At 37.3% G+C, this 27308-nt stretch overlaps 1 protein-coding gene across 1 annotated transcript in view; it reads right to left on the bottom strand.

Annotated features, from left to right (window-relative positions):
• Positions 1-27308, bottom strand: part of LOC134533336 (glutamate receptor-interacting protein 1) — a 351603-nt gene that overhangs the window by 223729 nt on the left and 100566 nt on the right. The window contains exon 4 of the mRNA XM_063370854.1: positions 14598-14760. Coding sequence (XP_063226924.1) covers positions 14598-14760 — 163 coding nt within the window. The remainder of the gene's footprint in view (positions 1-14597; positions 14761-27308) is intronic.

Here is a 27308-nt window from a genome sequence, read left to right as displayed (position 1 = left end):
CATATTAGTAAAGATTAGTATAAAACCATAATTTAAGCACGTTTTTGAAGAAAGGGGCTTTGATAAGAGCATCGTTGTCTTATATATCAAGCAAGCATCATTTAGAAATCTATATTAGTTTATTAGTTATAAGCAAAATGGAAATAGTATTGAATCTTATGAGGTTAACGCGGGTTGCGTAGTGCCCCTGAAACACTGGAGTGGCCTCTTAAGAATGTTAAACGTGGTTTATTGAAATTATTATTTTTTTCATAAAATTAAACATTATTGCATCGATCGAGTATCGAACCAAGGACTGGAGTGGATGGAATCAATATGTAAGTTAATGAGTGATTTTTTTGATGAATTTTGGATTTTTTCCCGATTTTCTAGCTAGGTTATTACATGATTTAAAGATGGCGCCCAAATTTCAAGATGGCGGGGGCACCTCGGTAATAAATGATTACTGCACTGTAGCAGGTTAGAATAAAATTATCCAGATGGAAATGTAATCTTTAATACGGGTACACACACAAGATGGTGTACTCCAGCAGGTGGTAGCTCCTGGTAGCATGTACTGAACATAAGATGTCGGATCCATGATGGTCGACAAGGACAAAGTCAAATTTCAAGTTCAAGGTCAAAGTTCAATGTCAAGGTCAAAGTTCAAGGCCAAGGTAAAATTTCAAGGTCAAGGTAAAATTTCAATGTCAAGGTCAAATTTCAAGGTCAAGGTCAAAATTCAAGGTCAAGGTCTAATTTCAAGGTCAATGTTCAAGTTCAAGGTCAAGGTCAAATTTCAAGGTCAAGGTCAAAGGTGTCGTGACCAGATAATTATACTAACCTGGTATCAGCACACTCTAGCGGACGATAACAAGATAGGGATCTCCAGTGGGTGATTTCAAGATGGCGGCCGTCACGAAAAGTGCAACGGTGGTTTTAAGGATTTTTTTATTAATTAATTAGGTTGATTAATTTTTTTTATGATTTTTAAATTTTTTCCCGAATCTCTAGCATTAAAATTACGTATTTTCAAGATAGCGGACATGACGTTATGCTCACTGGTGATATATATGCTTTGAAAAAAAGTGGTGGGAGTCAGTCTGCCAGCAGCCACCACGGGGGGAAGGTTCGGTCGCCATTTTTATTTTTTTGCCCTCACTGGGTTCGAACCGAGGACTCCGAACTCCGTGTCGTAAAAGTACATTTTTTATAAATAATTTATTAAAATTTATAAATTAATTTTTTTTATAAATTATAAAAAATTTTTCATTAAAATCGGATAAGAAATAAAGATTTTAAAGATGGCTGCCGTAACGAAAATTTCAACGGTGACGTCATCATCCAATATGGCGGAAAACACAACTTCGGAATGTTCGAGAAAGCAAAATGACGTCATCCAAAATGGCCACCTTGATCTACTTGTCCCATTACGCTGTGTCCCATTACGGTGTGTCCCGTTACGCTCATCCAAGATAGCCGCCGTGACGTCAGAATGTAAACAATCTTCAATCCACACCCAGGACCCAGACCTCGGACATACATTCCTATACTACTAACGATTTTATTTAACGAATATTTTACTTATTTATGTAAATTCATGTATTTAACTAATACTATTAAGCTTTAAAAAATTTTCAATACTGTCTGTCCTGTGTCTCATTGTTGTCAACATGGAGTTGAAACAACTACGAGGGATGGCCAGAAAATATAGTAGGCTTTATAAAAGTTTTTGCTCTCTTAGAATCGCAGATTCTTTATCATATTTTTTTGTTCCTAAAAAAGGCAACGTTCTGATTGAAGTACCAATAACTATAAAATTATGGTATGCTCATACATGAAATATTGCTAGTTATTATGCGTGCAAAAAATGAATGAAATGAAATGATTTGTTGTGTCGACTGTGGCGCATTATGTTAACATTTATATGCCTTCGGATTATCGATGCTAGCGCCCTACCCCTTTCGCTGTAAATATTTACTACAGTGCCTTTTCATTAATGCAATATGTCGTCCGGTATTAATATTGTGAGGAAGTTCTTTTTGATGATGGTGCTTCCATGTAGCTTATTTGATGTCTTTAATATGTGTCACACTTCAGTAGGCCACTCTGGACTTAAAGATGGCCACAGTTTTGTGCTCTGGCAGTAACAGCTTTCTATTGGTAGAATGTAATACATATACATATATGTATATAAATTTTCCATCAAGTTGGAGGTGTGAATTTCGAACTACGGTGCTTTTCATTATGTCATATTCGACAATAATGGATTATTTTGGGAATAGTTGGGCAGATTGGGAGGTCGGAATGGCATATTATAATTGTAGCATTTTATCCCTAGGGCATAACAGTGTGCATCCCTGTAACTACTGACAACATTCCCAGTATAGAACATAACAGTCCAGGAAAAAAATTAATATTCATATAATATATTTTATTCATTACTGAATACCTACCCTCCCATAATGCGTTTTGTTGAATGGCCAACGTGATTGCTGTTGGACGTCGGGATCACCAACTCTGATCATGGTTAGAAACGAACTCACAGCACTCAGGATTTTATAAAGGTGTTTAAAATATTTTTAAAAAAATCCAACGACTATCCAGCGAAATATTGTATCATCCAAGACCTCATTAGAAATAGCCGACAGCTCTTGTAGCACCTAGCACCAACCTGCGGAACTATGATAGGGAAGGGTTTGTAATGGGAAGGGGCAGTCAGCCACCCGGATGGGTGCTGGACCAAAACTATAATGGGGAGGTGGGGAGAGCGGAAAGGCATGCCAATGTGGAAGGAAGAGAGTGCTAGACGTTCCGTTGTATTTTGAGGAGAAAAAAAGTGGTCTAATTAGGAGAGGAGAAGGGGAGGAGATATTAAAGGGTTTATTACTTAATACAATTCATAAATAAACCAGACACATTATCGTAGACTTATAGGTCTTACAATAGGCTTAAACCACCATAAATACACAATGAATAATATTAATTTACTTACACCCTTTACGAATTAACATAAGAAATAAAATTTTAAATTAAGGTTTTTAAAAAATGTTTATAAATTTTATAATATAGTTAATAAACACATAATGCCTTTTTTTCTAATAAAAACCATTAAATTATATTAATATAAAATATTTAATTGTAACACATCAAATAACGAGATAGAAATGAAATAGAATTTGGTTATTTTCACTAACTTTTTAATATAAAACAAGTGTTGGGAAGTTTTTGGCCAACAAACGACATAACTTTTTTTAAGGCAGAAGTAATGGACTTTGTAATCTCACCAATCAATATTTTTGTGAAAATTTAATTCATAAAAAAGTAAAACTTACCTTTATTAGTAAAATATAAACTTTTTACCAAAAAATTGATAGTTTATGGTACAGCCTATCTACCTATCCATAACTAAAAAAGTTTGGTATTATATGTGTTTTATTTTTGGTCTTAATGTAAAAGACAAATCGTTAAAAAAATTGACCACTATAAAGAACTAATTAATGAAATTACTTACATAACTAACAATTCCTCTAGAATCAAATTAAGCATCAAAAATTTCATAGACGAAAACAATTTTACTCTTAACTTAACTGTAAGATTTTAGATTTTAAAAATTATTTTCCCAAAATAATTAGATTTAATTTTGCATTTTAAAATTAACAATTTAACTTGGATATGACAAAAATAAACATAATATTAGTTATATTTACGTACTATTATTTTATTTTAATTGTACAGTCACTGAAAACCAATCTGAACTTAATTAACAAAACAAAATAAACTAAAATATAGAAAATCCTTTGAGGTCAGTATACTTATTAGTTGTATACACATATTATTGCATGATTTTTAAATACATCATCAGCATGTCAAATGGCGATGGGTTCAATGTCTAGGTCACAGTGCTGTGGAGTGAGTTTGAGTGACCAGAAACTTTCCCAGCGAAATTTAAAGGAATTATGATAAATATTTGTCTCGAAAATAACAGCCAAAAAAGTTTAAATTCATGGGTTTAGTTAAAATTTGAATAATTTTGTTCTAATATTGTAAAATATTTGTGATCAATTCAGCTGCTATGCCTCCGGCAATCTATTTTCTATGGAAAACAGACAATTTACCACCTCAACCTGTCTTCTGTTATAGTGAAACCGATATATGATTGATTCTTTTGCGATATGGAACCTAAACAGACAATCAAATTATAAATAATTTAAAAACCATGGGCTCGTGTCCTCTACGCTCGCCAGAAGTGAAAATTCACTGATAAGTTAGATCCGGAATTTTTATATGGGACTATAGTTTTTGAAACACGTATATACAGGCGGTGGAATTATTCCTTGATTGAGTTGTGTGTTCATGTCGTCGATGGAATATAATATAAAATAGGCTATATTAGTTTTAGATAGCTTCAATATGATAAATAACGGTGGTGTAGAAGAGGGGCTCCGAGCTCTGGGTTCCGGGTGTGGCGGTGGAGCAGACCGCTGGAAAATACATTAAAAGTAGTATGTATTGGCTGGTCCTGAAACTGGCGCCGGCGCGTGGAGCCGGAGCCGAGCCACATCTCTGATTCTGACGTCACGGCGGCCATCTTGGATGAGCGTAACGGGACACAGCGTAAAGGGACAAGTAGATCACGGTGGTCATTTTGGATCCGCCATCTTTAAATCGAGCGCCCCACTCATTATGATGAAATTTCGTCTCTGTCGCCATATTGATTTTTTCTGTTCCGCTGGAGGACCCCCAGGTGCCTCCTGCCCGGGCACTGTAGTTGCCATTTTCTAGCTGGGGCAGACGGCGGTCGTCGCCGGACGAGTGTAGTCGCATCCGGGCCTTAACCGGCTGTAAACCCGTCGGGCCGAGGTACGGCGGGTCGGAGGGTATTCCGAGGCGACGAGGACGCCCCGTGGCTGCACTCTGAAGCGTGATGGTCTGGTCATGCTAACGGCGAACAGTCTACCGAGTAGACCAAAAGTTAGTAGTAGTACGGGGAGAATCCACCATGTTTGAATGGTGTCCTGCTGAGGTTTCCTCAAAGGCCCAGGATTCTTGTTGGGAAGGACTCGTACTTTGGAGTGGTGCCCCGAGTGCTTTAGGGGTAGGTATCAGGGTTCCCTAGCCCTTTGACGTGCTGACGTTGTGAGCGACGAGGACAGCTCCGGTTACCAGCCTGGACAGCTGGAGAGGTTGGGTAGGCCTCCACCCTTCCCGCGGGTTCGCTGGGTGATTGAGGAGTCCCAGTGTGATGCGGGCGACTGGGGTAGGAGCCAGAAGTGATGACAACTCCAAAGGACTAAGGGAGCATCCAACTCGCTGGTAAGCTGAGTGGGGTAGGGGGCTGGAGGTGGTGCATAAGCTAAGATGGGTAGCCTCAGCCTCTGTGTATAGCTAATGGCTCTAACGCCCTCCTGGTTGCGTATGCGGTGTATCTGCATCCATGCCCAGGGGGGCCCCAGCCTGGACATCCTTATAGGATATGAAGGCTGGGTTATCAAAAATAGGTTGGAGTAGAGATCCTCGAAACCTGTTTCGCTGGAGGCCACCATCTTGGATACCGTCGACTTTGTTTCTGTTGTTTGTTCCTAGATAGTGCCACTGGCTCTCTTGATTTTTTATGTTCCACTGGAGACCGCCATCTTGGATACCGTCGAGTTTGTTTCTGCTGTTTGTTAAAAGAGAGCGCCATTGTCGCTCTGTCTAACCACATAAGGTCGATGTTCCATTACCTACCAGAGCTATTATGGTCCTTATCGTCATATTAAATTTAATTTTTTATTCAAAATACATTGGAAGCGCTGTGATTCGAACCAGCTCAGCTCTGATCTCTAGGTTGGAAAACATACACCTTTAACCGCTCGGCCATCGAGACAATTACCAGTCTGAGAATTAAATAAGATATATAAAAATATAACATGCATATCATGACTGAAAATTATTTTAAAATTTTAAGTAATAATAGCACTACCTGTTCGTGACAGAACCACCATCTTGTATTAAGTCGTAACTGTTGCAATTATCGTTACGCCCGCAATCTTTAAAATCTGCAATTTTTATGTTAGAAAATCGGGAAAATTTTTAAATATCATAAAAAATTAAATAATTGAATTAAATAATAAACATCTTAAAAACCACTGTTGCCCTTATCGTTACGGTCGCCATCTTGGATTATATAAATATTACATGTTTCGTTATGCCTGCCATCTTGGTTGAGTACTATGTCATCGTTACACTTTATGTTACGACTGTCATATTGGATCCTATTAATATTGCAATTACCGTTATAGTCACCATCTTGAAAATTAGACGCCATCTTGGAAATATGTAATTTTTATGTTAGCAAATCGGGAAAAAATCCAAAATTCATTAAAAAATAAACTTATTAGAAATATGATTGATTAGAACGATTTCCATCCTTGGTTCGAAACTGCTAAGAAAAAAAAAATCAGATCCTTCCTCCACAGAAGCCACCTTCAGACTGACCTACCTCCACCAATAACAAGGTATTTACCATCAGCTTGTATGACGTCATGCCCGCCATCTTGTCATCGTCCGCTGGAGACCACCATCTGGTTTTCGTCTGCTAGAGTGTGCAGGCGACATGTTAGGATAATTTTCTGTTCACCATACCTTTAACCTCGACTGTTGGCATTGAACTTTGTCATTGACCATGAACTATGTCATTGACCTTGAACTTTATCCTTGACCTTAAACTTTGACCTTGACTTTGAACTTTGACCTTGACCTTTACCTTAGACCTTAACCTTGAACTTTTACCTTGACCTTGATCTTTGACTTTGACCTTGATGCCCATCATGGATCCGTCATTTTATGTTCAGTACATGCTACCTGGAGCTACCACCTGCTAGTGGTCATTGCCACCATCATGTTTTCGTCTATTGGAGGACACCATATTGTGTGTACTCGTCTTACCATCATGCTAGTTTTATTCTAAACTGCTACAGTGCAGTAATTATTATTACTGAGGTACCAGCCATCTTGAAATTTGGGCGCCATCTTAAAATCATGCAATTATTTAGCTAAAAATGCGGGAAAAATTCCAAAAGTTCCCGAAAAATACAATTATTAATATACAAATTGAATCGATGGATTCTTGTCAACGGTTAGATTATTGACCACTGACAGTGGTAACTTATTATTAGATAAATTTAAGGTTATGTTTTCCATAACCTTTCGCGGAGTTTATTAATCATTAACTCTACGAAAAACAACTCAAGTCAATATACCTGACCAACGAATAAAATACAGTCCCGATTAGCCTAACATGAAAGTCAAATATTTCAAAAATCAGAATAACATATAAGCCTTTCATGTACAAAGCCACACATACAGGCCAATTGTCTTCGGACCACAAGACCGGGTCATGCCAATATCAGATATATAGACCATGAACTCAGTACACACACGAAAATGGAATGTACACGCAGGAAAACGGAACGTACACACAGGAAAATGGAATGTACACACAGGAAAACGGAATATGCACACAGGAAAACAGAATTTACACACAGGAAAAAGGAATGTACACGCAGAAAAACGGAATGTACACACAGGAAAACAGAATTTACGCACAGGAATACGGAATGTAAACGCAGGAAAACGGAATGTACACACAGGAAAACGGAATTTACACACAGGAAAACGGAATGTACAAGCAGGAAAATGGAACGTACTCACAGGAAAACGGAATGTACACGCAGGAAAACGAAACGTACACACAGGAAATGGAATGATCACACATACAATAGCGGAGACGCATACTTAATTGGAAATCAGAATACAAGAAATAAAACATACAATTTTTTAAATATAAATAATTTATTTATTTGTCAATAGTACACACATGGCAGTTAAACAAATTATTATAGTATGTAGCCATTTATCCGCAGTTCTTTAAGTATGGACGAGACTTCCTCGATATGCGAGTAGTTTCCTCTACGAACAGATGCCACCAACAGTCTTAGCCGGTCAACCAATATGTTTTGATCGTTCCATGATGTGTAATCAATCTCTTCTGTATCCATCTTCCTTGCACGTTTATAATAAATATTATGATTTCTGGTGTCTTCCGTTTTAACACCTCAGCGTAAATTTCATCATCGAGCCAGTGATCATCACAAGCTTGATCAGATTTATTTATTATAACACGTCGTTTCCATCGTTTCGGTCTCAGTACACCATCAGATGTTTCGATCTTGCCTGCTTTAGGTGCTTCAGCACAGTCTTCGATCTCGTCACCAGCTTTAGAGTCACTGTAGCAATCACCGTAGAAGGCATCGTCTTTACCCAGATTACCGTAAGAACTCTATATCGTGGATGTCGAAGTGTCTTCATCGTATTCATGCTTCCTTTTTAAGAGTCCATCATTTTTACAAAGTATGGAGGATCTACTGAATATAGGCTTGAATGTATTCTCACTTTTTACGGTGTTGATAATTCCATTAGTTTCAGTCTTCGCGAAGCCATCAGCATCCTTCTTCGTCAGGATCGGGTGAGCTAATACCATCACGCTCAGGACAAGGAAAATTATTGTCGTAATGCAGATCACTCTTTTTTAGTCTAGTAGTTCCATCGAAGTCCTCTTTGCCGTAAGTGGGCTTTGCTTTACATGTTCTACCATGTCTTTTTAAGCTGTCAATTCGTGTTAATAACCTGCTACACCGATTACAGCTTAACATTTTGCGTAGTGGGTTTTTAGCACAATCATTCCTTCTCATGACAAAATCCTTGCCACAATATCTACAGCGGCTTCCTTCCGATTCAGCTGCAGATAACAAACAATGATCAATGGTAGCTTCTGTGACTAATGTTAGATACAAAATGACAGTTTTCCAATTGGATCAATTATTAAATAGATTTTTTAAATATTTCATCAGCGAAAGTTAAGTTATGTAATGCAAAGATATTGATGCATGTAGTTCCGCTTTTCAACATCAGATGTCACCACGTGTTTCTTGCAGGTAAATAATATTTATTTCTGTTATGCGTGATGCGGAATGATAACTATCCATCGCATAAGAAGGAAGGCTTCGCTAGACATCAAGGAGAAGGAAGTTCGTCCTTCGTGATAGTGTTTCTCGTCCGTCTTATCAGATATATTTGGACTGAGTAATTTCTTTTTAAAATCCACCTTATAAAAATAATGTCAGTTCTGTTTTAGTACCAGAAATTAACAATTAATTTGCATCACAGTATAAAATGACATTACTCATTAGGTAAAAAGTCCTTCATGCGGAAATCAATTTCTCATCTGTAAGCAAAAGCACTCTGAGAAAACCATCAGATGTCTAGTCAGGAATAATGAGAAGCACTAAAAGAGAACCACCATAATATTGACAGGAATAAACGGAAGCACCGGAGGAAACCACTATAATATTGACAAGAATAATCGTAAGCACACGGAGAAAACCACCATAATATTGACAAGAATAATCGGAAGCACACGGTAATATTGACAAAAATAATCAGGAATACACGGAGAAAACCACTATAATATTGACAAGAATAATCGGAAGCACACGGAGAAAACCACCATATGTTGACAAGAATAATTGGAAGCACACGGAGAAAACCACCATAATAATGACAAGAATAATCGGAAGAACACAGAAAAAACCGCCACATGTTTTCTTTGATAATATGAAATTACAGAAAAAAATAAATAAAAAATAAAAATAAAACTAAAAAATACAAAACCTTCTGCTAGCTTGTGAACTTATTATTGTTGTGCAAAGTTAGAGTTCTAGTAGAAGCCAGAATTTTTTGTATTTTTTCGTTTTTATTTTTAATTTTTTTGTAATTTTTTTCTGTAATTTCATGTTATCAAAGAAAACTTGTGGCGGTTTTCTCCGTGTGCTTCCGATTATTCTTGTCAATATTATGGTGGTTTTCTCCGTATGCTCCTTATTATTCTTGTCAACATATGGTGGTTTTCTCCGTGTGCGTCCGATTTTTCTTGTCAATATTATTGTCGTTTTCTCCGTGTATTCCTGATTATTCTTATCAATATTACCGTGTGCTTCCGATTATTCTTGTCAATATTATGGTGGTTTTCTCCATGTGCTTCCGATTATTCTTGTCAATATTATGGTGGTTTACTCCGTGTATTCCTGATTATTCTTATCAATATTACAGTGTGCTTCCGATTATTCTTGTCAATATTATGGTGGTTTTCTCCATGTGCTTCCGATTATTCTTGTTAATATTATGGTGGTTTCCTCCGTGTGCTTCCGATTATTTTTGTCAATATTATGGTGGTTCTCTTTAAGTGCTTCTCATTGTTCCTGACTAGACATATGATGGTTTTCTCAGAGTGCTTTTGCTTACAGATGAGAAATTGATCTCCGCATGAAGGACTTTTTACCTAATGAGTAATGTCATTTTATACTGTGATGCAATTAAATTGTTAATTTCTGGTACTAAATCAGAACTGACATTATTTTTATAAGGTGGATTTAAAAAAAAATTACTCAGTCCAAATATTTCTGATAAGACGGACGAGAAACACTATCACGAAGGACGAACTTCCTTCTCCTTGATGTCTAGCGAAGATTTCCTTCTTATGCGATGGATAGTTATCATTCCGCATCACGCATAACAGAAATAAATATTATTTACCTGCAAGCAACACGTGGCGACATCTGATGTTGAAAAGCGGAACTACTTGCATCAATTTGTTTTGCATTAGATAACTTAACTCTCACAGATGAAATATTAAAAAAATCTATTAAAGTAATGTATCCAATTAGAAAGCTGTCATTTTGTATCTAACATTATTCACAGAAGCTACCATGGATCATGGTTTGTTATCTGCAGCTGAATCGGAAGGAAGCCGCTGTAGATATTGTGGCAAGGATTATGTCATGAGAAGAAATGCTAGACGTCATGAGAACAATGATTGTGCTAAAAACCCACTACGCAAAATGTTAAGCTTTAATCGGTGTAGCAGGTTATTAACACGAATTGACAGCTTAAAAAGACATGGTAGAACATGTAAAGCAAAGCCCACTTACGGAAAAGAGGACTTCGATGGAACTACTAGACTAAATAAGAGTGATCTGCATTACGACAATAATTTTCCTTGTCCTGAGCGTGATGGTATTAGCTCACCCGATCCTGACGAAGAAGGATGCTGATGGCTTCGCGAAGACTGAAACTAATGGAATTATCAACACCGTAAAAAGTGAGAATACATTCAAGCCTATATTCAGTAGATCCTCCATACTTTGTAAAAATGATGGACTCTTAAAAAGGAAGCATGAATACGATGAAGACACTTCGACATCCACGATATAGAGTTCTTACGGTAATCTGGGTAAAGACGATGCCTTCTACGGTGATTGCTACAGTGACTCTGAAGCTGGTGACGAGATCGAAGACTGTGCTGAAGCACCTAAAGCAGGCAAGATCGAAACATCTGATGGTGTACTGAGACCGAAACGATGGAAACGACGTGTTATAATAAATAAATCTGATCAAGCTTGTGATGATCACTGGCTCGATGATGAAATTTACGCTGAGGTGTTAAAACGGAAGACACCAGAAATCATAATATTTATTATAAACGTGCAAGGAAGATGGATACAGAAGAGATTGATTACACATCATGGAACGATCAAAACATATTGGTTGACCGGCTAAGACTGTTGGTGGCATCTGTTCGTAGAGGAAACTACTCGCATATCGAGGAAGTCTCGTCCATACTTAAAGAACTGCGGATAAATGGCTACATACTATAATAATTTGTTTAACTGCCATGTGTGTACTATTGACAAATAAATAAATTATTTATATTTAAAAAATTGTATGTTTTATTTCTTGTATTCTGATTTCCAATTAAGTATGCGTCTCCGCTATTGTATGTGTGATCATTCCATTTCCTGTGTGTACGTTTCGTTTTCCTGTGTGTACATTCCGTTTTCCTGTGAGTACGTTCCATTTTCCTGCTTGTAAATTCCGTTTTCCTGTGTGTACATTCCGTTTTCATGCGTGTACATTCCGTATTCCTGTGCGTAAATTCTGTTTTCCTGTGTGTACATTCCGTTTTTCTGCGTGTACATTCCTTTTTCCTGTGTGTAAATTCTGTTTTCCTGTGTGCATATTCCGTTTTCCTGTGTGTACATTCCATTTTCCTGTGTGTACGTTCCGTTTTCCTGCGTGTACATTCCATTTTCGTGTGTGTACTGAGTTCATGGTCTATATATCTGATATTGGCATGACCCGGTCTTGCGGTCCGAAGACAATTGGCCTGTATGTGTGGCTTTGTACATGAAAGGCTTATATGTTATTCTGATTTTTGAAATATTTGACTTTCATGTTAGGCTAATCGGGACTGTATTTTATTCGTTGGTCAGGTATATTGACTTGAGTTGTTTTTCGTAGAGTTAATGATTAATAAACTCCGCGAAAGGTTATGGAAAACAGAACCTAAAATTTATTTTTTAATTAGTTACAACTGTCACTGGTCAAGAATCCATCGATTCAATATGTATATTAATAATTGGTTTATGCGGAGACTTTTGGAATTTTTCCCGCATTTTTATCTAAATAATTACATGATTTCAAGATGGTGCCCAAATTTCAAGATGGCGGGCACCTCAGTTATAATTATTACTGCACTGTAGCAGTTTAGAATAAAACTAGCATGATGTTAAGACGAGTACACACAATATGGTGTCCTCCAGCAGACGAAATCATGATGGTGTCAATGACCACTAGCAGGTGGTAGCTCCTGGTAGCATGTACTGAACATAAAATGACGGATCAATGATGGGCATCAAGGTCAAAGTCAAAGATCAAGGTCAAGGTAAAAGTTCAAGGCCAAGGTCTAAGGTCAAGGTCAAGGATAAAGTTCAAGGTCAATGACAAAGTTCAATGCCAACAGTCGAGGTTAAAGGTATGGTGAACAGAAAATTATACTAACATGTCACCTGCACACTCTAGCAGACGAAAACCAGATGGTGGTCTCCAGCGGACGATGACATGATGGCGGACATGACGTCATACAAGCTGATGGTAAATACCTTCTTATTGGTGGAGGTAGGTCAGTCTGTAGGTGGCTTCTGTGGAGGAAGGATCTGATTTTTTTTTTCTCTTAGCGGTTTTGAACCAAGGATGGAAATCGATCTAATCAATCATAATTATAATAAGTTTATTTTTTAATGATTTTTGGATTTTTTCCTGGTTTTTTTAACATAAAAATTACATATTTCCAAGATGGCGTCTAAATTTCAAGATGGTGACTATAACAGTAATTGCAATATTAATAGGATCCATTATGACGGTCGTAACATAAAGTGTAACGATGACATAGTACTCAACTAAGATGGCGGGCATAACGAAACATGTAATATTTATATAATCCAAGATGGCGACCGTAACGATAAGGGCAACAGTGGTTTTTAAGATTGTTATTATTATTTAATTCAATTATTTAATTCTTTATGATATTTAAAAATTTTCCCGATTTTTTAACATAAAAATTGCAGATTTTAAAGATTGCGTGCGTAACGATAATTGCAACAGTTACGACTTAATACAAGATGGTGGTTCTGTCACGAACAGGTAGTGCTATTATTACTTAAAATTTTAAAATAATTTTCAGTCATGATATGCATGTTATATTTTTATATATCTTATTTAATTCTCAGACTGGTAAATGTCTCGATGGCCGAGCGGTTAAAGGCGTATGTTTTCCAACCTAGAGATCAGAGCTGAGCTGGTTCGAATCACAGCGCTTCCAATGTATTTTGCATAAAAAATTAAATTTAATATGACGATAAGGACCATAATAGCTCTGGTAGGTAATGGAACATTGACCTTATGTGATTTGACAGAGCGACAATGGCGATCTCTATGAAAAAACAGCAGAAACAAACTCGAAGGTATCCTAGATGGTGGCCTCCAGTGGAACAGAAAAAAATCAAGAGCGATGCTGTCGCTATCTAGGAACAAACAACAGAAACAAAGTCGATGGTTTCTAAGATGGCGGCCTCCAGCGGAACAGAAAAATGAATATGGCTACAGTGACGAAAATTTTTATCATAATGAGTGGGGCACTCGATTTAAATATGGCGGATCTTAGATGACCGCCGTGATCTACTTGTCTCGTTACGCAGTGTCCCTTTACGCAGTGTCCCGTTACGTTCATCCAAGATGGTCTCCGTGACGTCAGAATCAGATATGTGGCTCGGCTCCGGCTCCACACGCCGGCGCCAATTTCAAGACCGGCCAATACATACTACTATTAAAACTTCTAAAATTTTGAAACAAGCTTCTAATTTTTTAATGATAAATGTCTATTAGATTAAATAGTCAATGTAAAGACTTTAATCCTTTTTCGATGCCCTCATATTACATTGCAGTATCAATGACATAAATTTTAAAAAATATTATGATTGTGTTATTATTTTAAAACTTAGTAAATTTATGTGTATTGTCATGTTTTGGTTCTTTATGACAAATTGTCTTTATAGTTACGTACATTTTTTTTAATAATGATAACTTTGTAGACATTTTGTTGTGTAATGTTTTTTAGACCTTGTTATGATTCACTATGGCTAATAAACGAAACAATAAATAAATGTGAGTTATGTTCTTACCTGTCCGCAGGTCCACCCGGCCGAACGTATGTGACGACGAAAGGCCGGGAAAATCTGGGGTCGGCATGTACTCCACCTCGAAAGGCGAACCCAAAACTACCATCTTCTTGCTGAAGTGTCACTTGGATGACCTTTTTCAGCACCCCATCAGATGTTTCACATGCTAAAGGAATAACAATTGCAGTTAAAATGTATTTTTCGTCTTTATTATGCACACACTATAACCCAGGTAACCTGTATGGCTATCAAAAGGCATTATTATCTTCTCACTATGATGTTCGGGATCAAATCCCGGAACATCCATGCAATAATTTTTCTGTACATGCTTGAATTACATTGTTGCTGGGCTATCCCAATCAACAGGGGCACTAATGATCCAAGTGACACTATTACTATGGAAATCCCTGATTTCACACAAAATAGTGGGCTGGAAATTGTTAACGCAGTAAACAGAAAAATCTGAGGAAACATAGTGTCAATGTGACATCAAACGAATAGGTACAAACATTGTGAAATTGTCTCATTGGATATTTTTTAATAATATTTTGGCATAAAAATGTTTCCCCCCAAAATTAGCTTAAATACTCAAAGGCTGAATTCTAATGACATATATAATATGTAATCTGTAAATGGTATTCTAAATTTAGAGATCTGTCTATGGTTTCGTTTATATTATTTCCTTGGTTTGAAACAGGTTTTCTGAATAAGTTAGATATTGTTTTTTTGTTAAATGACTTTCACTAGTAGCAGGAACGGATATAGACAGTGGGCACTAGTCCTCAATTCCTCTACTATCACAAATACTTCCAAAGCTATTGGTTTAGAACTGTGGTAAAACATTTGCGGCAATACTGTGATATTAAGTTTTTATACAAGTTTTTCTTCATATGTGTGTTATACAACTGCTGCATTCAATACCTTTTCATTCGTCACTCTGGCCCCTAGCAGGAACAGACTTCACAGAAAACCGAATGCTTGCATCACATTTCTTGCTTCTAGTGAAAAACACGTGCAATATCAATTTATACTCTTATTCCAAAGAGCTGGTCATTTGTTTGGATAATAATATCGTGGTACATCTAATAGTGTTATGACTGTTGAAGAACGAGTGTTCCTCTGACTTAGGAATACATTGTCTTCGTTAGCGTCGTGTGTGTCGCATTGTAGGCTCATGACCCACCCAAAACTTAAATTATTAAAACATTAATATTTTGTATAAAAATCATTTTGAGTCTAAAAAACATATTCATTTCCAGGAAGTTTTTTTTTTCAATTTTAAACTAGCTGTAAAATTGATTTCACAATGTATAAAATACTTAATTATTAATAGTGTGGTTAGTTTTTCTTGGCCGTCTTTTAAAATACGTAATAATAAAATAAATAACTCAAACTTGTTGTCATATCCTGCTTAAGAAAATATTTAACTAAAAAATTCTAAAATAAAATCAAAATTAAATGCAGATGTTTGCTCATTCAGTTTCTATTGTAAGGTGGTTGTGATGTGTGACGCCCTCACTTCTGCACACATCCCACTTAAATTTTAGTGATATTTTCGCTTTGAAATTATTTTTATGAGATATTGGTCAAAATAACTCTTTTACTTATCTTATATTTAAATTATTTAAGAACCTGCAAATTTTACAGTAGGAATTTCGTAAACACGACAAGGAAATTTTCTTATTTATGAAATGAACGTAACAGAAGAGATTGATTATATATGTCATGTGAAGATCCTAACATATAAGTTGATCGCCTGATACTGTTGGTGGCATCTGTTCGTAGAGGAAACTACTCGCACATTGACGATGTATCGCCCATACTTAAATAACTGCGGAAAGCTGGCTACATACAATAAATCACTTGTTTAACTGCCATGTGTATATTATTGAATAATAAATGAATTATTTAGATTTAAAAAAGTATGTTTTATTTCTTGTAAACTGATTTCTAAGACAGAGATCTCGTGTAATACTGCTACCTCTTCGTTTATTGTGCTTTCAAATGTACTTCCTTTTTGTCAAAAGTGATTATGTTGATTGTGCTTCCGATTGTGTTTCATTTGTTGATTTTGCTTCCAAATGTGCTCCTTTTGTTGATTGTGCTTCCAATTATGCGTCCTGTTCTATGATTGTGCTTCCGATTGCGTGTCCTTTTCGATGATTGTGCTTCCGATTGTACGTCCTTTTCTATGATTGTGCTTCCGATTGTGCGTCCTTTTCTATGATTGTGCTTCCTTTTTCATTGCATGTGCTTTCAAATATGCTTCATTTTTGTTGATTGTGCGTATTCAAATCTGTAGTATCACAGAATATTTACTAGTCCAAAAGCTCTTTGTCATGATAAATAATTTTTCAGGGATTTTTGGTGTTCTTGTAAGAGTAAAAAATGTTATGTTCGTTTAATTTAATAATTAACTGACATCGAGGAAGGTCATGAGGTTCGAATAAGACTGGTATATATTTCTGCCATTGTTTATGACCCGGTCTCGCGGTCCGAAAATGCTTGGTCTATATGTATGGATGTCTTTGTACATGAACGGTTTAGAGATTATTCTAAATATTGATAAACTAGACTTATATGATAGGTTATGCGACAATGTATTTAATTCGTCGGACAGGTATATTGTATTATGATGATTTTCGTAGAGTAAATGGTTAATAAATTCCACGAGAGTTAATGGAAAACCGAATATAACATTTATTATATTTAAATAACACTTGCCACTGGTCAAGAATCTAACCGAGGACAGGAATCCATCGATTTAATATGTAAATTAATAAGTGATTTTTTCGGTGACTTTTGGAATTTTTGCCGAATTCATAGGCAAATAAATACAAATTTCGAAGATGGCGGTCATAATGGCTTACGGAATGCTGGTAGTAGAGGATTTTAGGCCTTTTTTAGGATTTTGAACATGATTTACTGAAATTATTAACTTTTACATAAAATTAAACATTATTGCATCGATCAAGTATCTAACCAAGGACAGGAACTGATCGAATCAATTTTTAAATGGATTGTAATTTTTTTTGGTGAATTTTGGATATTTTCCCGAATTTGTAGCTAAATAATTACACAATTCCAAAACGGCACCCAAGTGTCAAGCTGGCGGGTGTCACAGTAATAATAAATGATTACTGCACTCTAGCGGGTAACACTTAAACTAACATGGCTTTAGGGCACTCTAGCAGACGAAAACGAGATGGACGAAGACAAGATGACGGACATGATGTCATACCAGCTGACGATATATACCTTGGTATTGGTGGTGGGAGGTCAGTCTGCTGGTGGCTTCTGTGGAGGTAGGACCTTAAATAATTTTTTTTATTTTTGTCCTCGCTGTCTTTGAACCGAGGACTCCAAGCTCCATGGCGTAAGTTATGTTTTTTAAAGAAATTTATTATTTTTTTTAAATTGAACTTTTCTGTAAAACTTGAATATTTTTCATTCAAATCGGATAATAAATAAAGATTTTCAAAATGGAGGCCGTAACGGAAACTGCAACGGTGACGTCATAATCCAAGATGGCGGTCATGGCATCCTTATTCCTAGAAACGGCTTATCGGAGGCTGTAGACATGGATGCTTAAGGAGGTTTTTATGAATTTGTGTTATTTCTAAGGCAAAATCACTGTTCAGGTTTTTCGAAATCCCAATTTTCGATTTGTCAAATTTTTTGAGAATTTTTGGCTGGATTTTTTTTTTAAATGGAACTTTTGTGAATTTTGGCGAACTTTGGGTAAATTTTGGCTAATTTTGGCAATTTTGAAGGTCAAAGGTCAAGGTTTTCCAAGATGGCCGTCATGACGTCACAATCCAAGATGGATGCCGTACACACAGCACCACACCCTAAACCCTGGCCATGGAGGAAAATTTGCATACTAATCAAATGAAAGTTCATAAATATTTTTGACGAAGAAATTTTTTCGCAGGTATATGGATTCAAACTAATCATCCTCAGCTTTCAAGCACCACTGGTTGCATGGCTACCAGGACAACTGGTTTTGAGGACTTCTAACATGGTTATACAAATGATAATACTCCATCCGCTGGATCTGGACCTCTACCTCATTTGTAATTTGTCATATAAGGTGAACTTTAACACCTAAATAATGAATATACATAAAACATAAATTTTTTATTAAAAATCATAATAAGTTATTTTAAAAATGAACTTAGACCATTAAGTTCACGGTCTAGAATTTTAAACCAGAAAGATTTTTTTAAAAATAATATTAATAGATATTGTGACCTTCTTGCATTGTGCCCAGCTTGCCTCACTCCCGGCTTGCCTCGTTCTCAGCTGGCCTCGTTCAAAACTTAGCTTCTTCTGAGCTTAGCTTCTTCTGAGCTTGACTTGTTCTAAGCTTGACTTGTTCTCGGCTTGACTTGTTCTCGGCTTGACTTGTTCTCGGCTTGACTTGTTCTCGGCTTGACTTGTTCTCGGCTTGACTTGTTCTCGGCTTGACTTGTTCTTGGTTTGAGTTGTTCTCGGCTGGACTTGTTCTTGGCTTACCATGAGCTTCTTCTTACCTCGTTAACAGCTAGTCTCGTTCTTGGCCTAACTTCATGCCCTGATTGACTTATTCGCATCTGGTCTCGTTACCGGCTTGTTTCGTTCTCAACTACAGGAAGAAAATGATGAAAAGTTTTTTTTTTAAATGAGTCATGAATGATTTTATCTTCCTACTGAATTCTCTGATGGATTAACTTTTACTCAAGGGTAAGGATGAAATAATACTTCTGGAAACCATGGGAGCAACAAGAGATTTACAGAAAATATTAACAAATAAGACCAATTTTAAGCTGGCAATGATTATGCATTGAGGCAAAACGATATAAACGATAATTAATATTTCTGATTAAGCTTATGATGGTAACTGGAACAATGATAAAAGTGAATTCGAGGCTGGTGCTAAAACGGAAGACTTCAGAGATCTTAAAAATATTAATAACAAACACTCTATTAAGATGACAGGAGAAAAAAATCGATTACACATCATGGAAAGATCATAAAATAATGATCGATCGTCTGAGAATATTAGTGACTTCGCTTATGGCAGGAAACTGCTCGCACCTCAACGAAGTAGCCTTGATACTCAAACAACTGTGAGAAGCTTGTTACACACAATAATGACTTATTTACTGCTTGTGTATAAAATTGATAAATAAATCGATTGGTAAGATTTCAAAATTTATTGTTTTATTCCTCGTGTTATCTTTAAAAGAGTTGTGCAATGGGAGTGCATGACTTGATGTAAGTTTTTGGACATACGCCATTGCTAAGAACTTTTTCTGTTGAAGAAAAACTAATAAATAAAATAAATAAAAATACCCAAAAAAGACGAAAAACACACAAAATTAAGCAAACAATTGCTGTTGTCAACAAGGATAGGAACACCACAAAATATTCCGAAACAGGAATATGGTCAACAAACAAAGAAAAACAAAGGAAAATGTACTTAGAGAACGAAAAAAAAAAAATTATTCCTCGTAATGATTTATAACTGAGTACTCGTAGTATCCGACCAGTCGTTTTCGATCAGTCGTATTCCTGTGATAAAGTCATATCCCTCTGATGAGATCATATGCCTGCAATGATATTGTATTTCTGTGCATTATACCTGCCATGGGATCGTATCTCTGTAAACAAATCGTATCCCTGTGGCGAGATCGTATCCCTGTGCCTTATCTCAGCGACAAGATTGTATCCATGTAACCAGATAGTATACCTGTAACAAGATAGTTTTCCTGTCCCCTGCTACGAGACCATACCTCTGTGACCAGATCGTATCCCTGTGACCAGATCGTATCAATGTGCTGTATCCCTGCGATGATGATGATGATATTGAATCCCCGTGATGAGGTCTTTTCCTTGTGATAATATCTTATCCCTGTTGTGAGACCATATCCCTGTGATGAGATCATATCCCTGTGACGAGATCGTATCCCTGTGATGAAATCGTATCATATATAGTTGAATCTTCTTTCAAATGTTTGTCATTTTCATTAATTTGTGCTTAATTATTATGTGCTTCCTGTTTCACGAATATGTTCTTTCTTTATAAAATGTTCTTCTTATATTAAATGTTCATCCACAAGACTGTAGTGAGGCCATGCTTGATCTCGTGGTATGGAGATAACTGGTGCAAAAACATGACATTGGGCCTGACCTGTTTAGAATGTTGGTTGAGTTTCGTCGAAAAATACCCGTTTATTTGGAGATGTTTTGGTCTATACGCCTAATTTTTTTTAAATAACATGGCTGGAAGGTATTTTAAGTATCGAAAAATTATACTTCATTGTAGGCACAGCGACAACATATTTATTTCGTCGGATATTTATTTTGTATGAAGTATTGTTTCGTAAATTGAAAGATTAATAAACTCCACGAAAGATAGTGGGAAACAGAATTTAAATTATATTTTAAGCTTCCGTTACTCTTATCACTGACAGAGAATTAGTCAAGGTATGTAAATCAGTGGCGAGGCGTGGGTTGATTGCATGTGTAAGCAATGCATTAAACCATTTTAACTTAAATTACTAAAACATTACGAACTTACTACTAGGAGACAGTTCAGAAAACTAATGTGCATAAGGAATAAAGAATTTTGTTTTAGCAAAAAGTTGACAATGTTTATATACTAATTTATCACGAGTGGATGTAAATCCCTGCCTTAGTAGATGTAAACTCACCCTCAGATTTTATGAGCCTGGTACTGGTGGTGACTCGCTCCGCCAAGATGGACGACGCTCATGAACTTAATTCTCTGTGTCATGAAAGGAAAGCTGTGTACTAATGTTTTAAATTATAAAAAATACCAAATGTTACCCAAGTGTTCAGTCACTACTTATACATAAGCTGAATTCGACGGCCCTGCTTCGGAAACATGTTGATCACATCGTTGTAAAACGAATTACTTTTTGTTAGTTATTGCAATACCTTTTTTTTTCAATTGATAACAAAGACAGTGCTAGGACCCGCGAATGTCCTTGAGAGTTACGAAGATATCTTTTTATTCTCTTCAGGACAGAGAAGGATCGTTCTGCAGATGAACTAGTGGTCGGAATCGTCAACACCAAACAAATAAGTTTCCATGCTTCGGGAAGAGTTTCGTGCAAATCATTCAAGTACAAATATTTATGTAACTTGGCCATGCTGTTCTTGTGAAATTCTTTTGAAGAATAAACCACGGAAAGTTCGCTTCTCAGTCTGGCAAAATAGAATTATTGTCCATAAGAAAATTTTAAGGACTGGAATAGTTTTTCGGGAAATGATCGTGAATAAACAGAAAACTCAATGAAATTGAGCAAACCAATGAAGAAGAGAGTGCCATTATCACCAAATCTTTGACTTATTTTTTCTTTAAATATTTCTATGATTGTAAATATAATCGTCTGTAACAAGTCTATCCATTGTCTTTTTTTTTGGGCTGGCTATCTTCTGTCAAGCTACCAAATTGATCCTCAATTTTCCACCAGAAATCATCGAAACTGTCACGTAGTTTCTCAAGATATTGCTGAAATTGTGCTACCCTTTCAATGCATTTTTAACACCAATTAAAATAAACATTTTTCTAAACATTGTTCCTGATGCGTTTATAATATCTCGCACTTTAAACACTTTTAAATTATTGATAATCGCTGTACGTTACATGATTGAAACAGAAAGCTGTTGTCAGGCCAATCATGCGCTAAGATCGTCGTAGAGGAGAGTTTCTCCTTTACACGCTTCGATAAGCGAAGTGGTGTCTGAATTCCCAGTCGGCTGATAGTGGCTGCAAGCAGGAAACAATCTGCTTACAGCGTGCACGGCTGGGTTGTCAACTTATAGGCGGATGGTAACGGGATGCCCAGCTGAGCGGACCTCCACCCTCCCTCTGGCACGCACATTCGAGGGAGGGGGTGGCGGTCTGGCCAATAAGAGTTCACAGCTGCCTGTATTCAAGAGGAGAAGTGCTTACAGAGGGGTGTCGCGCTGCCGCAGAAGGAAAAGGGCGAGTAGGCAGCTCGGCAGGCTTCAGCCACCCTGTAGGGATGACGTGTGGTTAGGGAGGGGTGTCAACTGTCTAACAATTTCAAACAGCGAGGAGTCAATGAGGCGGTATGATAACAGGCTGTGTGATAGCTATTCAAGCATTTATCATTGATAGATGCTACTTCGGAATGCATTACCACATATGTAGGACATTTTCAAACTGTAAGCACTGCTTACAATGCTTATGTAGAATATTCGGCTCTGATGTAAATCGATGCCATCAATCTTACATTAAGAGAGTATTTTTTGATGGTTATTAGATTTTTTTACAAATTTCTACATTAATTATTACGAAATTCCAAGATGAAAGCCAAACTGTCATCGTCGGACTACTGGCAGCTGATGGACTAGATACCTAAGCTGCTTTTAGTATTGTTCGCCATATTTAATTAAATAAATATATAATCGCCTTAAATTACCTTTTTGAATATTCCAGTGATCGTACTGTAGACAGAAATTAATTGAATCAATAAGTGATTTTTTAATAAATTTTGGTAAATATTCAGAATTTCTAGCTACATAATTACAGATTTTCATAATGACGGCCAAGACCTCAGACAAAATGGTGGATATCGTGACATTAACATGTCTTATAATAAAAAATAATTCACTCTAGCGACTAAGAATTAAACTAATATATAGGCAACCAACTCTAGCAGATTGCATGGGTACTATGTGACACTAGCTCTCCTTGTAACGATTACTAAAAAAAAAAAACTCTTTAGCAGGTGATGTGTGGTAACTTGTGATCCTGTTAGCATGTATTGAAAAAATAAATATGGCGGTTCTGACTCGAACATGTAACGATATTTATTATCTCTTCAAATTAAAAAAATATAAGTCCGAATATGTATGTTATATTTATATACCTTATTTATTTGTCAGTCTGATAATTGTCTTGATGGCCGTGTGGTTAAAGGTATTTGTTTTCCAACTCAGAGATCTCAGCTGTGGTGGTTTGAACCACAGTGCTTCCAATGTAATTGGCATAAAAATATAAATTTAGTATGTCGATAAGGACCATAAAGGCACTGGTAGGTAATGGAACATCGACCTTATGTGCATGAGACAGAGCGGTGCTGGCACTCTAGGAACAAACACCAAAAAAACAAGGATGATAGAATCTAAGATGGTGGCCTCCAGCAGAACAAAAAATACAGAATGGCGTCAGTGACATCATCCATGATGGCGGCCTCCAGCAGAAGAAGAAAATTTGGCGGACCTGACTTAAGAATCTAAATAAGTAGTTGTGAAATGAGATCCAAGATGGCGGACTTATTTCAATTCAAGATAGTGACAATAACTAAAATTACAATGTTCGGGAATTGGGGCACTCGGTGTCAAGTTGACGAAATCCGGGATAGTGACTGGGGTCAAAGGTCAGGGTCAATGTTTAAATTAAGGTCAAACATAAATATAAAAGTTAAAAGTCAAAGGTCAATGGTCAAACTTCAAGGTCAGAGGTAAAGGTCAAGTTCAACGGATAAGGTCAAGGTCAAAGTCATCCAAGGTAGCCACCATGATGACATCAATGATGTAGGTCCTCAAGGCAGCAGACACCGACACAACTACACCTTGGACCCTGGGCTCGGAGCCCCTCTACCATACTACTGGAGTGAAGGTGTAGAGAGGATACTAGTCGAGGATGGGCGAGAACAATGAAGGGATATTGAAAAAAAAAACTAATAAAGGGGAAGGTCATTTTACCTTAAAAGGTCCAGAACACATTAGATTCCCATAATATATCTCAACCAACCAAGACAATGTGTAGTGCTGTTTTCAGAAATTAAGATGTTTACTGAAGTTCTTTTAGTAGCTACAAGAAACTACTTAAATTTTTTTTATAAAATAATAATAATACTCTTAACACACATATTTTGATTTATTTAAATACTAACAACATGCTTGCATAAAAATGTTATATATGTCTTTTACATAAGAAGACATGCAAACAAAGACTGCAGAATATCTAAATATTTACTGTGTGGCAGTAGTTAGTCACATTTATCATGAGACACAAGCTCCAGGCTCGGGATTCGGGATTCGGCCATCGTCATGGATAGACCTCTACTGCAGTCATCCTCTTTGATGACCTTGACCCACACCACCTTTCATTTTCTTGATCTTTCCACCATCTAGGATTCAGCCATTTTTTGTTTTAATAATACTCTAGTTTTTTTCTAATTAATTGATTAAAAATTCTAAATTTAATAAAAAAATCACATACTGGTGTAATTATTTATTAGATGGATATCCATCCTTGGTTAGAATCGTGGACTGTACTAAGAGTAATTAAAACATAAAATATATATGTTTTAAACATCCCTTTACCATTACCGTTTGATGAGTAAATTAATCATACTCCCTAAAAAAAATTACTCAATTCATTACAAATGTAGCAAAGAAATTGCCCTTACCAAGGAGTGTCCCGCAGAGACTACATGCCTAGCAATAGGAACTTCCCATAGTAACCAGTTACCCACAGAGACCAGATTCATGGCACTTGGACTGCCTTTACCAAGAGGTGTCTCATAGTGACAAGATGCCCAGCACTGGGTTTGCCCGTACTAAGGGGTGACACGCAGTGACCAGAGGCCCAAATCGGAACTGCGCTAACAGAGGGTGACATGATGTGACCAGATGCACAGCACTGGGACTGCCCATGCCAGGAAGTGTTCACCAGCAAATAAATCCAAGCACGGGAACTGACCTTAACAGGGGGTTATCCACAGGGACTAAAAGCACAGAAAAGTACTGCCCTTACACAAGGGTGACTCAAAATTATCATATTCCCAGCAAATATACTGCTTTGAAAAGGGAGTGAACCACAGCGATCAGATGCCCAGCACTGGGGCTGGCCGTAGTAGGAGGTGAACAACAGCGACCAGATGCCCAATATTGGGATTGCCCGTACAAGAAGGTGACCCGCATGTACCAGAATCCCAACACTGGGACTGCACGTAGTATTGGGTGACACACAGCGTAAAGATGCAGAGCATAGGAATTGCCCTGTCTAGTGTGTGACCTACAATGACCAGATGCCCTTTCACTGGGACTGATCTTACCAGAGGGCGACTCGCAGTGACCAGATGCCTAGAACTGGGACTGACCTTAGAAGGATGTGACCCAGTGATCAATGATCAGCACAAGGAAATCCAGTGGAACAGGTGATTCGAGGTGACCAGATTCCCAGCATTGGGCCTGCCCTTACCAAGGGGTGACTTGCAGCGACAAGATGCCCAGCATTGGCACTACCCTTACAAGGGATTGACCACAGTGACCTGATTCACAGCACTGTGACTGCTCATACCAGTAGGTGAAATGCAGTGACCAGATCCTCAGCTTGGTACTGCCCTTACCAGAAGGTGACCAAAAGTGAAGAGATGCAAAGCACTAAAAATACTCACACCAGGGTGTGACAAGCAGCGACCAGATTCCCAGCATAATTACTGCCCTTACCAGAGGGTGGTCCGCAGCGACCAGATACCCATGATTGGGTTTGGAATTCACATAGTGTGAAATGCAATGACAGATGCCCAGTATTGTGAATGCCCTCAAAGGAGGTGACATGAAGTGACCAGAAGCACCTTTCTGGGACTAAACATACAAGGGGATGCTCGGCAGCGAATAACGCCAAGCACAGGGACTGACTTTACCAGGAGGTGAACCAAATTTACCTGATAACCTACACGGGGACTGCCAATAGTAGGGAAGGATCCAGGTAACCAGATACCAAGCACTGGGACTACCCTCAAAAGGATATGACTCAAAGTACCCAGATGCACAGCAATGGGACCGCTCATACAAGGGGGTGATTCGCAGTACCCAGATTCCCAGTACTGGGACAGCCTAAACCAGAGGGTGACCTGCAACGACCATATGTAACTTGTAGTTGATTTGAGCCACTTCGGTTTTGTTTAGTTCGTTCAGCCACCTGATATATCTGGATAAGCCGTCTGGCCAGCTCTGTCTCCAGTATCTGTGCGGATTCCTGACATTGGTGATGCATGGTTTTTAGTTGCTCCTCAGTGTGGGCGTCATGTGCTGCAATTCAATCAGATACTAAAGCCGCACTAGTTTTGACATCCGGCAGGTCCTGTTGTAGTTGAGCGTCTGATGCTTGAAGCCTATTTTCTAGGTAATGATTTTTGTTCTCGCATATCTTCTTGTAGGCTAGTTTTTGTCTCTTGTATAGTAGTTTTTTAGTTCTTGAAACATGTTCTGTTTCATAGTCACTAGACCACACAATGCTGTGTCGCCTTGAAAGAAAACCATTGCAGTCAGTGCAGCAAACAGATCTTCCGGTTATTCCTAGAGCCAAGAGACCGAACTCTCAGTAACTATACATTCAGACACTAGGCATGTTGTGTGGCCGTAAACTTGATAGAAGAGGTGGTGAATCAAGTATGAACCGTGAGGTGAGTGGCATGTCGATGCGACTGATCCTACATCACTTGGAGGTGCAGAGTCTGTGCCACTGTTTCTATGGTGACTCTAACTTGTAAACATACTCACTGCCTTTGTTTCCATTTTAAAGAATAATTTTATACACACAGAGTAAAAAAAATACTTCTAGAAAGCCCCACTAGTTGGTCGCCTTTCTGTAATTTTCCGTTAACATCCATTTCCGAATGTAAACATAACTAAGATAAATATATAACACATATGTTGTGC

The sequence above is a fragment of the Bacillus rossius genome, chromosome 6 (assembly GCF_032445375.1).
Source record: "Bacillus rossius redtenbacheri isolate Brsri chromosome 6, Brsri_v3, whole genome shotgun sequence".
Lineage (NCBI taxonomy): Eukaryota > Metazoa > Arthropoda > Insecta > Phasmatodea > Bacillidae > Bacillus > Bacillus rossius.
This window is presented reverse-complemented; position numbering and strand designations above follow the sequence as displayed.